The sequence below is a fragment of the Theropithecus gelada genome, chromosome 4, assembly GCF_003255815.1.
Source record: "Theropithecus gelada isolate Dixy chromosome 4, Tgel_1.0, whole genome shotgun sequence".
Lineage (NCBI taxonomy): Eukaryota > Metazoa > Chordata > Mammalia > Primates > Cercopithecidae > Theropithecus > Theropithecus gelada.
The window spans coordinates 152,760,625-152,775,842 of record NC_037671.1 but is presented as its reverse complement, the minus strand read 5'-3'; the positions used below and the strand labels follow the sequence as shown (position 1 = coordinate 152,775,842).

At 36.8% G+C, this 15,218-nt stretch overlaps 1 protein-coding gene across 7 annotated transcripts in view; it reads left to right on the top strand.

Moving 5' to 3' along the window:
• PTPRK (protein tyrosine phosphatase, receptor type K) overlaps positions 1-15,218 on the top strand; it is a 557,333-nt gene that overhangs the window by 449,958 nt on the left and 92,157 nt on the right. For all 7 annotated transcript variants that reach the window (XM_025382413.1, XM_025382412.1, XM_025382416.1 and 4 more), the window contains 2 exons: positions 1,888-2,161; positions 5,178-5,214. In XM_025382413.1, the coding sequence (XP_025238198.1) occupies positions 1,888-2,161; positions 5,178-5,214 (311 nt within the window). The remainder of the gene's footprint in view (positions 1-1,887; positions 2,162-5,177; positions 5,215-15,218) is intronic.

Here is a 15,218-nt window from a genome sequence, read left to right as displayed (position 1 = left end):
ATGAGGCAGTTTATATGCATATGTGGATACATCCACAGGACAGGCAAATGTATAATATACAAATATGAATTATAAATTTAAAATAAAACATAGCATATGTCAGCTATGATCATTCTCTTCTTTCTCCAGGGCTATGCTTATGTATTTTCTATATCTTAAAATTGACAAGCGCCTGCTCCATAGATGCCTCAGAGACCATGCATCTTGTCAGTAGCATACTTAGAAGCTTAGCAACCCAACTTGGCAGAGGTATAGGGAATGATGCAGCACATATAATTTGAAATAACATAGACTTCTGCCTTGCTTGCTCAAATCTGAATTTCTGACACTAATACAAGTTCTGTTCACTTTTTATAGGAAACGAGATGGATACCAACCTACTGATTTATTAGCAATATTTTAATGGAAAATGGGAGCTTGAATAATTAGGAAGAAAAGAAAATCTTTATCAATTAAATTATGATTTAACTCTTTCTTTTGATGTCCTTTTGTTTAATCTATGAAGATCTTTTATTTGTAGGTATAAGAGTTTATATTAAATTAGAATTTTATACCAGAGTCTAAACTGTTTTAATTTTCATAGACACATGTTCAGTGTATCTCTCTCTCTCTCTCTCTCTCTATATATATATATATATATATATATATATATTTCTCCATTCCCCTCTCCTTCCCACTCCCCTCTACCTACCCACTTCTTTCTTTTTCATGGAAATCTTTTAAAGAATATATTCTATTCCTCCTGGAGATCCACTGAATATCAATATGCAGCCCTACATACAATTTATGTTCAACTTACATGAGATACCACATATACTTTTCCAGAATTTTAGGAATTTTAAAACATTTTAAAATATATTTATAATATATAAAATATAATTATGTCAACTTTCATGGTAATATTTTACCTGAAAAAATTTTAACCTAAAGAATTTTCTACTAAAAAAGAATATTATTAATATACCAGTTTCAGAGTTGTTAAAAAATATTGGTAGAGATCAGGGGGATCTTTATTTTAAATTTGCCTTTTGGTTGTTGTTGTTGTTGTGTTTTTGTTTTGTTTTGTTTTGTTTTGTTTTCTCTCTCCTCTGTAAAGTAATTGCAATTATAGAAAAGTTTTAAGACTTAAAGATATCAGAAGGTTTAGGTTAGAGCTTTAATAGGCCAAATGCCATCTGTTTCTACAATTTGTAACATTTTATTATTAACAACTCCAGAAGAAGGAGGCGGTCTATTTCGGTTGTGAGGACAGATTTCTGTCCATCTGTGCCCGTATTGCCGCATGTCACTTGTATTTTAGATCTACATAGCTCTGAGCCAATGTAGATGCCATGGCAAGGTCAAGAGGTGGAGAAGCCTGTCAGTACATTCTGTCTCTATGGCTGTGACAACCACAAATGGGTGCTTCTAGCACCGCCCTGAGGCAGTCATTCTGTTAGACCTTGGAGCTGGACTTTCTGTACTCTCATTTCAAGGGAAAATGTTAACTTTAAACATTTAAAAATATCAGACAAAGAACTGAATCTATGATGTGTCTCTGGTTAATGTCAGAATCCTCATTAGGGTGGCTCATTCCTCAACATTGAAAAATGTTGAAAGTCCTAAGGTGATTGTTCTTATTTTTATCAGTTTCTTTGTAACTACGGTGATGTTAGGGACAGCAGCATCTATGTGAATTTTTTATTTTATTGCAAAATAGCTGAAAAGAGTGTAGCAGGTTAAGACTGACTTTAAATACTTTGAAATGTTGTCTGTTAATAGTCAACCCCTTAAACCCCTTGTTCCTTTAAAAAAAAAAAAAAAAAACAAACTTAGTATCTCAAATCTCTAAATATGTGTGTATATATGTGTTGATGTGTTATCGTTTTTTTTTTCTTTTCCCCAAAGTGCTTATCAGATTGTTGTGGAAGAACTGCACCCACACCGAACCAAGAGAGAAGCAGGAGCCATGGAATGCTACCAGGTTCCTGTCACATACCAAAATGCCATGAGTGGGGGTGCACCCTATTACTTTGCTGCAGAACTTCCCCCAGGAAACCTGCCTGAGCCTGCCCCATTCACTGTGGGTGACAATCGGACCTACCAAGGCTTTTGGAACCCTCCTTTGGCTCCACGCAAAGGATACAACATCTATTTCCAGGCAATGAGCAGTGTGGAGAAGGTGAGCTTCCTCCAGGATTTGCTTTTTCCCTGCTTTGAAGAAAAGCTGAAGTCAAATTTTATAAATACTCAGTAGCATCTGTCAAGAAAAAAAAAAGAAAGAAAGAAAAAGAAAATTTGCATGTAGGGGGTTTTGTTCTCCACAGTGTGCACAGTTTGGGGCCTCCTGTAGGGCTGAGGACGCAGGCCAGTTCCATTTCACAGGGTTCCTGTTTCCTAGTAACTGCTTCTACTGGAGGCTTCCTCAGGAAAGCCCACAATAGCAATTGAGAGTAAAATGATTTGAAAAGGTGGGTGTGCTGCTGCCGGGACTCCACCCCCAGTAACGATCCGGCATTGTTCTGTCTTCCTTGCTCAGTGGTGGCACACTTCAAGAGATTAAATTTACTGCAGGATAAACAGAATGCGTGTTCCACAGCAGGCTAATAAAACCTTATAAACTTTTTCAGGGTTTTCAAGCCAAATAGTAAATAACAAGTAACAATCCTCTGATTACAAAGTAATAGGGCGCCTGTGGTATATCTGACGGAACCTAAACAAAAGGCAGCCTGGCGATGACTGGCTGCTGAGCCATTACAGAAGGCTTCTCTCTGTTTCCCTGGTTGCCCCTCCTTTTCCCATTTTGGACACAGTTGTTTTTGAACACTGCCGCTGATCCCAAATGAATATTGAAGAGGAAAACACAACAGGACGTTAGAAATGACCACCAGTTCCGTATGTGAGAAAACAACCTGGCCTTTCATGCCTCATGCTGTTCTCTTTGGAAAATTTTCTTTCCTAAAACTTACTGTTATTTATTTATTTATTTATTTATTTATTGGCAGACAGAGATAGAGGGAAAACAAATGTTGAGGATAGAAATATTCACAATTCAAAATCCAATAGAATGATGACATTTTAATGGACTTGAAGGCGTATAGGAAATTGCTGGGTTTATGTAATTGAGTCCCTAAGGTGAGCATCTGGGAGTGATACATGATATACAATTGCATCAGTATATTATATCTTGGAAGAGTTTAATTGGAAGACATAACAATCCGTTTGCATTTATGCAGGGGCCATGAGAGCTTTGGGTATTGATTAACTGCTTTTGAATGAAAGCTTTGTTGTTTGCTTGCCTATATGGTTGGCTTGTAGGTAGCAAAGAAAAAGGTCACAGCATCTTCTAAGATGTTCTCCAAAGTCAGAGGCTGCTCACGGTTGAAGATACTCTTCTCCTCTTCTGGTTTACCTCTAAAGAACAGGGGTCTTTAGAGAGTAGTCCAGTGTCCACTTCCTGCCCACGCATCATTCCATACCACTGTTACAATTGAGCTGCTCTAAAAACAGAACACTACGGAAGTTATTAGTCTATTCTGGGTATAATGTAGCATTGAGCAGGAAGTATAGTTTTGTCTGAGGGTTTTCATCTTTAGAGAGCTTCCAAATTAACTTTGGTTATTTGGTCTGTTATACCAGAGGAGTGTTAATGAATGTCTGCATTCTTTAAAAGCTTCTTGATATGAATTTTCTCTTCCAATTGTTAATATATCTACATTGTGGTTTAGTCAAAGTACAGAATAGCAGCAATATATTTCACAGTTTTCTTGGCAAATAGTTTTTTTTTTTTTGAGACGGAGTCTGACTCTGTCGCCCAGGCTGGAGTACAGTGGTGCGATCTCAGCTGACTGCAGCTGCCTCCCAGGTTCTCACCATTCTCCTGCCTCAGCCTCCCGAGTGGCTGGGACTACAGGCGCCCGCCATCACGACCGGCTACTTTTCTTGTATTTTTAGTAGAGATGGGGTTTCACCGTGTTAACCAGGATGGTCTCGACCTCCTGACCTGTGATCCACCTGCCTCGGCCTCCCAAAGTGCTGGGATTACAGGCGTAAGCCACCGAGTCCGGCAGCAAAGAGTTTTAAAGTTGATGTGGCTTCTACCAACAGAGATTGGTAATGCCAACAGAAAGTTAACAGCAATTGCTTTTAGGAAATGAAAATCCTTCTGGGCCTTTATGGGAATGTGAAATAATCTCTTGTAGGTTACCATGAAGGTCTCAGGCCACAAGTAATAAAAGTGCAAAATTTTATTTTTAATTACTAACTCCCCCCTCACTGCTTTATTTTAATTTAAAAATAATTTTAAAAAATGCTTAAGTGGAAATTGTAAACTCTTTTATAAATTATCAACATATAGAACTACTCAAGATGGAGTTATAAATGCATCTTGCAAACAGATCACCTCTGTTTTGTTTACTGGCTTTGATACCTTTCCTCACCTCTTGTATATTCAAGGATGTATACTGACTCAACTAAGTCCTAAAGGAGGAAGAGTGGGGCCAAAAGTAGCTGGTGGGGACATGTGTCTCCTACTGTCACCCTACAGCATTAAAAATAATAATGACATTTTTTCTTGTCCTTTCCTACTGCTTCTACTTTGTATATCCGCTCTGTCTAGCAAGAGGAGGAAAATTATCTCTGCTGAGAAACGTTTAACTCCTAATAGCTAAATTAAAAGGAAGAAAGAAGAGATAAATTACACCGCAACTATGATGCAATGTTTTGATAATCTTTCTAACTGCTATCATTTAGCTCTTTAGTCATGCTGAGATCCAAATGAAAGTATATAATGTTCAGCTTTGGTCTGAGTCTACAGTTCTCAGACGAAAATTAAATTTATATTTGGACCTGATTTTTATTACTTTTGCAAATACATTTTTCTTTCTGATAGTTTACAAAGTACTGTATATGAAAATAGAATGCTATACTACTTGTCACAAACTAACCTGTTTCATTGCGAGGTAAAAACAGATATTTACATCTCTATAAAAACTAAAATATTTTTCAAAGTTCTTATTTTATATTTTTAAGTATCCCTAGGGAGGCATATTTTTAAAAGTTTTCTTAATATTAAAATTCTGTTGTTTATAATCCCTTTTTATGACCCCAGATGGATCTTTATAATAATTATAGTTTATGAAACAGGAAACATTATCTATACATTGACTCTTTTTTTTTTTTCATTTTTCCTCTATCAGGAAACTAAAACCCAGTGTGTACGCATTGCTACAAAAGGTAAGAGGTTTGTGTTTTTTGCTTGTTTTAACTACACTCACCACCTTTCTAAAATGGAAGGATTTTGTTCCCTGCTTCAGGGCTAATTAAATATGGCATTTCTATTACAGTTAGTTCTGTGACTCACTTGGGTGTCTTTAACAAGTATTGGCGTGCTACTTCCCATCCTCTAGTACTTGACTGAAGGAATCTTGTTATGATAATAGGAAAGATCTAGAAAACCTTAGAAGGACTTATTTCTGCCATTTAGTGTCTGAATGGTCTTGTGCTGCTGATCAACCAATATCTTAGGAAAAGGTCAGGAATAGCAGATGAAAATAGCAAGTCACTTGTTTAAAAACCTCTATTACTTTCCATCGTAGGCAATCAAATGTAAAACCAAGCTAATTCATGCTTATATAAGATTATAGGGATAGAGACTGGTCCATATCTTCATCAGTAGTGCAGTTAGATTGAAGATCATTTACTTTTTTTTGAAACTTACTGTGAGAAATCAGATCTGTGATGGCTAGCTAATAGTCAGGGCAATTCCTCCTGACCAGGCATATTATGACTTAGCTGTTTAGTTTCTTTGACAAGAGAAAACATTTGCATCTTTGAATGAGTATTTAGAGTTCCAAGTCGGGGAAAGTCTCCTGCATTCTCTGTGTTTTTGATTCTTCATTTAAGAGTTACCTGATTATGCCAACAAAGGAGAAATTGCTACTTGGTGTGTTCTAGCAAGAGAAACATGAAAAAGTTGTCTGCATGCAGACGTGGGCCTCCTCAGAGGGTTGGTTCTTTGGGTGTTTGTTGCCGGAATTAGTAGCACATCCACATTTGTGACCAGTAGTTGATTCATTTGGGGTAAAAATGAATGGCAATATTCTGTTTGTACCGGCAACTTTCCTTTCATTATTTTTCTCCATCTAATCATCAGTCTGCTCAATCAGCATTTGTGCTTTACTCCTGATTTGTAAGGCAATAAAGAAAGACTTTCTCCTTAACTCTTGCGAGTAATAAAGAAGCTTTGTGGAAGAGAAAATATATACTTTTTTCAATTCACATATGAAGATTCCTTTTGATAGTTTTATTTTAAAAAGCAATTATTAAAGAGAATATACACAGATACATATGATGTATAAGGATTTTACTTTAGCTTACGGATTAGGAACGAGAGTTGAAATTTTTGAAAGATAATAGAAAAAGGCATTTAGGTCTATATCACCTGTGTTTTTCCAGATTTAAAGTAGAACCAAAATTGTAAAAGGGTCCCACATTGACCTCTGAAGTTCTTTAGACATGTCATGCTATGTTTCTGTAACTGAGAAATGATAGCTATATATTATCCTAACATAACTTTTTTATTCAGTTATTTCATTATTTGCTCTTGCCTGAGATGTCTGTGTTCTTTTCTCTCTCTCAATACAAATTTAAAAAATGACAAATACCACATGATATTTAAACTACAGGAGGATTGAGATCCTGGAAACAGTCTTACCATGTGGCATAAAATAATTGCCAGAAACTTTGAAGTGGTAAAAAACATAGTTCATTATTTGTCTAATAATCTAGTTCTACTACACTTCTGGGTCTCAGTAATGCAGTGTGATGTACTGAGTAAGAGAAAGGACTCTGGCCTTGTACTATCTGATTTCAAATATTGACTGTGTCCCTTAGGAGTTTTTTAGTATTGAGAAAATGATGTAAACCTTCATTCCAAAAATTAAATATTAGAGTACCTACACCTTCTTATTGTTGTGAGGATTAAAATAACATATATAGGCCAGACACGGTGGCTCCTGGCACTTTGCAACACCAAAGTGGGAGGATAGCTTGAGGCCAAGAGTTTGATACCAGCGTGGGCAACATAGCAAGACCCTGTTTCTACTGAAAATAAAATAAAATAAATACTAGCCGGGCTTGCTGGAGCTCGCCTGTGGTCCCAGGTACTTGGAAGGCTGCAGCGGGAGCATCGCTTAAGCCCAGAAGTTTCAGTGTGCGGTGAGCTATGACCGTGCCACTGTACTCCAACCTGGGTGACAGAGTGAGACCCTGTCTCTAAAATAATAAAATAAAATATATATGAAGTGCTTAAATAGTGCTTAGCATATTATAAATAGTACATGTGTTAACTATCTTATCATTATACTAATAATTTTATACTTAAGAGGGACATAATTTAGGTTAGACAGTTATGAATGAAATATGTATAAAAACAAAACTAAATGTTCATGACTGTGATTGTGAGAACAGGGGAGAAACTACGGGTTTTTTTGTTGGTTTGTTTTTTAATGTTTCTGACCAGATCTAATATATTTTCTTCTCTGAACAGTTAGCATTTTTTCCACATATGAAAAGCCATCCCTGTTTCTACAAAAACTAAAAAAAAAAAAATTAGCCAGGCATGGTGACATGCACCTATAGCTCCAGCTACTTGGAAGACGGGAGGATTGCTTCAGCCTAGGAATTTGAGGCTTCAGTGAGCTATGATTGCACCATTGCCCTCCAGTCTGGGTGACAGTGTGAGACTCTGTCTCAAAAGAAAACAAACAAACAAAAAGAAATGAAATGAAATGAAAACGGAAAACTACTGCATTTATTAAAGTAGCATCAACTTATTGCCTGACTACATTTTAAACTAACATGCAAGTATGGTCAGCTTTGGTGTGAAATTTTTCAATATGAAAATAAAAAGTTTTCTGACAGGGCATTTTCAAGACACATTTAAGAGTCAAAATAGCATAATCATATGACTGGGAAGAGGCATGAAAGAACCTTCTGGTGAAGGAACGATTCAGTATTTCACAGGTGCATATGTAGGTAAAAATCTGTTGAACTGTATGTTTAAAATGTGTGCACTTTACTCTTATAAATTTGTGTGTGGATATGTAGGTAGATAGGTAAGGTATTTCTCAGTATTAAAAAATGAATTAAACATTAAAAATTGCATGACCAGAGTTAGAAACAGCACTGAGTATATTATAGGGGAGTCTGGAGTTTGAAAGGCTCCCCTTGCTAGCTTCAGTGAAAGTTTCCTTCTATGGGACAAGGTGCATTTTCAGTACATAAGCCACTTTCAATGAGAAGGACAAACCTGCCCAGGAATCCCTGGGCTGAATGGAAAGGGCGTAGAAAGGACCTTTCTTCATCCTGGATGACTCCTACGGGCAAGTCTTGTGTTCTACCTGTCCTACAGTCAGACCCTCTCCTGCCCTGCCCCGACCCTCTTTCCAGTGTCAGTTGTGCATACTGAAGAGCTGGAACCTTCCTTTCCTAATATTCTTTGTATTTAGATCAGTTTTGCTGAAAAGAACTTAGTTCTGGTGTCCCTCCATAAGACATTCCAGTTTGCAGTGTGACCTTTTACCACACAAATTTTCTGTTCAGGCCATATGCAATAGTCTGTTGCTGTTTTCTCATTTTTTTGAAAACTTAAAATGAATAGTTATAAACATTCCAAATGTAGTCTGGGACAAAGTACCTTGAACGAAATGTGTGTCTCTCTTGCTCACTCTGTCTTTCTCTGGAAATTGTTTTTCTAACCCCTTTATTTAGAAACAGTCGTATTTTATATGGAGAAACCAGAGTTCATTGTTACATATTCGTATCATCTTTATAGAAAATAAAACATTTTACTAAAACAAAAAGAAAATGCTTATTTAGCCAAGTTTGAAACTCTATATATACATATGTATACATCACTATATGCCAGGGACAAGTACAGAGTGAGAGTCGTATTAGATACAATAAATATTTGTTGAGTTGATAATTGAATTTGAACAAAATGTAAGGTAGATGCTTCAGCTTTCATGTTTAATCAAACAAGTTACAGTACTGTCTGCAATTATGAAAAGTGTTTATATGTGAGTTAAGACAAATTTATTAACTAACTAGAGTTGTTTTTATTTCTTTAACTGTGAATTTATATTGTGATATATATGTCATATTCTAATATAGAATACTTTTGCCAAAGCTAAGACTTTATTTTAGTAACAAAGCAGTTAAAAATATTATCTATAAACTAATGTGAATTAAATGAAATTGAGTCCTAGTCTGTGTCTATATCGGTTTTATTCAAATGAGTTTTCTTCTGCTGAATTCTGTGATAGGAAGACAGTTTAGCTCAAATTGTCTTTTCATTGTAATCACTGCTATTCTTATGACTATATTCTATAGCTTCTTTGCTTTCCTGGTACTCACATTTCAGTGTGAAGGACCTATTCAAGTGAGTTAACCAGAATGAATGAGTTGATGTATTAGAGCACAGAGTATCAGGGGAACCCACCCCTAATATTTCAATGTAGGTTCTTTCTATTTCCCGTAAGTGTTGGCTAGCTGAGAAATAAAGAGAAAGAGTACAGACTGGACATGGTGGCTCACACCTGTAATCTCAGCACTTTGGGAGGCTGAGGCAGGCGGATCATGAGATCAGGAGATTGAGACCATCCTGGCCAACCCAGTGAAACCCCATCTCTACTAAAAAGACAAAAAAATTAGCTGAGCATGGTGGGGGGTGCCTATAGTCCCAGCTACTTGGGAGGCTGAGGCAGAATGACGTGAACCCGGGAGGCGAAGCTTGCAGTGAGCCGAGATAGCACCGCTGCACTCCAGCCTGGGTGACAGAGGGAGACTCCATCTCAAAAAACAAAAGAGAAAGAATACAAAGAGAGGAATTTTATAGCTGGGCCTCCAGGGTGACATCACATATCGATAGGACCATGATGCCCACCTGAGCCTTAAAGCCAGCAAGTTTTATTAAGGATTTCAAAAGGGGAGAGAGTGCAAGAACAGGGAGTAGGTCACAAGATCACATGCTTCAAAGGACAAAAAGGAGAACAAAGATCGCATGCTTCTAAGGGCAAAATCTCAAACTCCTGATAAGGGTCCAACAAAGATCACAAGGCAAGGGGCAAAAGCAAAGATCACAAGACAAAGGGCAGAAGCAGAATTACTGATAAGTGTCTGTGTTCAGCGGTGCACCTATTGTCTTGATAAACATCTTAGACAACAGAAAATAGGGTTCAAGAGCAGAGAACTGGTCTGACGTCAAATTTACCAGGGCAGGGTTTTACCCCATCCTAGTAAGCCTGAGGGTACTGCAGGAGATCAGGGCATATTTCAGTCCTTATCTCAACTGCATAGGACAAACACTCCCAGAGCGGCCATTTATAGACCTCCCCCTAGGAATGCATGCCTTTCCCAGAGCATTAATCCTTGCTAGGAAAAGAATTTAGTGATGTCTTCCCTACTTGCACGTCCATTTATAGGCTGTCTCCAAGAAGAAAAATATGGCTCTATTTTTCCCGACCCTGCAGGCAGTCAGACCTTATGGTTGTTTTCCCTTGTTCCCTAAAATCGCTGTTTTACTGTTCTTTTTCAAGGTACACTGATTTCATATTGTTCAAACACACATGTTTTACAATCAATTTGTATAGTTAACACAATTATCATAGTGGCCTTGAGGTGACGTACATCCTCAGCTTATGAAGATAACAGGATTAAGAGATTAAAGTAAGACAGGCATAAGAAATTATGAAAGTATTATTTGGGAACTGGTAAATGTCCATGAAGTCTTCACAATTTATGTTCGTCAGCCGCAGCTCCAGCCGGTCCCTCCATTCGGGGTCCCTGACTTTCCGCAACAACAGAGTCCAAAGGGAATCTAGCTATTATTACCTCTTATTACTTAAATTTGGGATGCAGGACATTATGATGAGAGATTAAAATTCTATCAAGTGTCATAAGGATGGACATAACTAAGTAGCATAAGAATGTACCATGTTTTGCTAATGAGGAACCCTGACTTCATTGGTGGATGTCTTTAAATTTTACAGTCAAAGTAGAAATAATAGTTCTGAATATTTTTATAGTTCTCAAGCGTAAGATCAGAACTAGAAATTTAAAAGGAGTAACACATACAATTTTCAACATTCATCTTTTCCCAACATTTTGAATTCTTTTTTTCTTTTTCTTTTTTTTTTTTTGAGATGGAGTCTCGCTCTGTCGCCCAGGCTGGAGTGCAGTGGCCGGATCTCAGCTCACTGCAAGCTCCGCCTCCCAGGTTTACGCCATTCTCCTGCCTCAGCCTCCCGAGTAGCTGGGACTACAGGTGCCGCCACCTCGCCCGACCAATTTTTTTGGATTTTTTAGTAAAGACGGGGTTTCACCGTGTTAGCCAGGATGGTCTCAATCTCCTGACCTCATAATCCGCCCGTCTCGGCCTCCCAAAGTGCTGGGATTACAGGCTTGAGCCACCACGCCCGGCCAACATTTTGAATTCTCAAAGTTGGTGACAGTTCGCCCATTACTACTGTATATCTGGAATACACTGTGTCTGACTGGTTTCATCTTAATTCACTTCAAGTTGGACCCTGGAACTTCTCTTTCTGCTCTCATTGCTAGTATAAGTAGACTCTTCTCCACCATGTTCTTAGAGAAATAGCCAAGTCACCGAAACAGAAAAGGTATGAGATGAGGACCTTCAAAGGTTCATGATCACTATTTTCATCCCAACCCCAAGTTAGATGGAAGTTAAATATTTCTTTGCTTTAAAAGTAGCAAACTATTAGTGTTTGCATATGAAATATTACTAGTCTAATTATTTTTGACAGAATGATAGTAACTGGGATGCTAGGATAAAGAGAGAAATGGAAAAAAATAGAACTGATCTGAAGATGATTCAAGCATTTTGCTATTACAGAAATTAAACTGTTTTATGAGATTTCTGACCTATTACCCTCTCTTTCCTGAGAAGCCTGTTGTAGGTACCTTACATTTATGGCCACGTCTACAGGAGAGAAGTGATGACATTCATTCATAAACTGATCAAACTGTCACTGTTAACTGTGGAAAGTATGATAGAGTTTCTAACCTAATTTTTAATGCTGTAATCACATACTTAGAAGAGACTGGAAAAACATAAATTGGTACAACCTAAAGGAAATAATTTATAATCCATTTCAGAAGAAAAATTCACTAAGGTGGGTGGTTATATCATCAATATTCAAAAATCAGTAGCGAAGCAGCAACAAAACAGTATTTTAAGATGATGCCATTTATAATATATCTTTAAAAATTAGAGTAGGAATATGTCTGGTGAAAGATAGGTTACACCTCTGCACTGAACACTACAAAACCTTATTGAGAGAAATTAAACAATACCTAAATTAATGGGAAGACACACCATGTTCATGGATTAGAAGATTCAATATTGGCAAAATGTCAGTTCTCCTACATTAATGTGTAGATTTAAAGCATTCAAAGTCCCAATTTTGTTAAAAAAAATTGACAATCTGATTCTAAAGACAATATGAAAATGCAAAGGAATAAGAATATGCAAGGCTACTCTTAAATCTAAATACAGTTCCTGGATGTTATCAAGGCCTATGATAAAGTTATAGTAATTAAGACAGTGTAGTAATAGCATAGGAATAAAAATTCTGACCAGTGAAAGAGAAACTCCGGTAATAGATGCACACACACGTTCACCATTTTTTTTATGGCAAAGGTAAAACTGTAGGGAAGAGGGGAAAGGATACTCTTTTCAATAAATGGTACTTTTTCCATATCTATATGGAAGACATTATATCTTGACCCCTAACTCACACTATATAAAAAATATACAGCTACATGTAAGAGTTATTACAATATAGCTTTTAGAAGAATATAGGAGAATACCTTTTATGATGTTACAACAGGCAAAGATTGATGCCTGCATCCTCCACCAAAAAAAAAAATAATAAAAATTTCAACAATTTTTTTAAAAACATAATAGGCAAAGATTTCTTAGATAGAAGACAGAAATATGCTGAACAAAAGGAATAAATGATAAATTCTACTTAAGACCTCTTTCTTGTCGAAAGATACCATTATGAGAGTAAAACAGAATTTACAGAGGAGAAAATATACTTATAATAAATATATCTGAAATAGGGCATATCAAAAACATATTGAAAAAGTATTAAAACTAGTGCGAGACAAGAGACAACCCAGTAGAAAATGGAGAAAACACTTGAGCAGACACTTAAGAGAAAAGGAAATACAAAATGATCAATTAACCTATGAGATGGTGTTCAACAAGAAAATACAAATTGGAACCACAATGTGATTCCAGTACACCTATACTAAAATTAGTAAAATGAAAAATTGTAGAAAATACCAAGCCTTAAGAAGGATGTAAAATAACTGGAAATATCATACCATCCTGCTGGTGGGGGTATAAATTTGTACAACCACTTTGGAAAACTGTCTAGCAAAACGGACTGAAAGTAAACTAACCTACGTCCTAACAATTCCATTCCTGGGATACTCACCAAAGAAATATGTATGTCAATACACCCAAAAACATGTAGTACAAAATTTATAGCAGCACTATTTATAAAAGCAACAAACTAGAAACAGCCCAGCAACAACCATTAGTAGACTAGATAAATAAGTTGGGTATATTCACATAATGCCATGCTCTAAAGCAAAGAATACAAACTATGACTACACAAAATAATATATATAAGTATAACAAACATTATTTGAGTGAAAGCCAGACAACAAAGAATATACACTGTATTGTTTAATTTGTAAAAAAGAGATAAAATAACTAATAAAAGTTAAAAGGTATATGCAGTAACTATATAGATGTATTATGATTTAAATATTATATTATCTAGAAAGGCATCTGTCTCAGGAGTTCCCGAGACTACCCTCAGATTTGGTGATTCACAAGGAGGAGTCGGTCATCCTGTGAGTTGTCCTGTTCTCATGGCTATGACTTATTACAGGGAAAGGATACAAAGCAGAATAAGGACAGGGAGAAGTCACATGGACAAAGTTCAGAGGAAGCCTCTTCCTATGGAATCATACACGACATGCTTAATTTCTCCAGGACGGAATTGGGACAGCACATGTGAAATGTTGTCTATCAAGGAAGCTTATTAGAGACTCAGTTCCTAAGGTTTTTAGTGGGGACTAGTCACATGAACCCCTTCCTGCTAGCATCTGCCAAGATTCCCTACTCCCAGAAGGAAACTAGACTTTTAGCATAAGGCACAATTTAGGCACAATGAACCACTCTTCTCAGGGAATGATGAGAACCCTCCCAAATCCGAGTTCCCGGACATCAGGCCAAGGTCAACTTTGCAAGCAGCCCTTTCCAAGAATTTCGGTCTTAGTCCTGCTACGTTAACTCTTTTCTGTACAATATCTACATCAAGCGTCTCAAGGGCTAGTTAAAAGAATATTTGAAGAAATTAGAGAAAATCCCAAAAATTATACATACAATTAAGGAAGTAGAAAATTTGGATGTATGAAAAATAATTAGAAAATTAATTATTGACACTAAGAGAGAAATCTGAGTGATGATTTAAGGACCTCCTTTAGATAAAGAGTTATAACATAGGATAAAGTCACCCATAGCCTGTATCTCCCCCAAATCTTTCTCTAAGTAGAGAATATGGGCCTACTTTATTTGAACACTTCTGAATAGGATTTCTTGAAAACAATCTTTAGAACCTTCTAAGAAATGACAGCTCATTTAGTCATTTGCCGTTCAGATTGTATACCAGCTTATATAATACCTTGATTCATTCATTATTTGCTGAACAATCCTAAAAATTATGTTTATCCATTCATAATTTTACTATCTTTCTACACCCAATATGTATGCAGTTCAGGTTTTCAAACTCTTACTTGAGTAAATAAGAACAGGTATTTAAAAGCATATTTCTGGCCAGGTGCCATGGCTCACACCTGTAATCCCAGGACTTTGGGAGGCCGAGGCGGGCGGATCACAAAGTCAGGAGTTCGAGACCAGCCTGGCCAACATAGTGAAACCCCGTCTCTACTAAAAATACAAAAAATTAGCTGGGTGTGGTAGTGGGCACCTGTAATCCCAGCTACTTATGAGGCAGAGACAGGAGAATCACTTGAACCCAGGAGACAGAAGTTGCATTGAGCCAAGATTGTGCCACTACACTCCAGCCCAGGCAATAGTGTGAGACTCCATCTCAAAAAAAAAAAAAAAAAAAAAA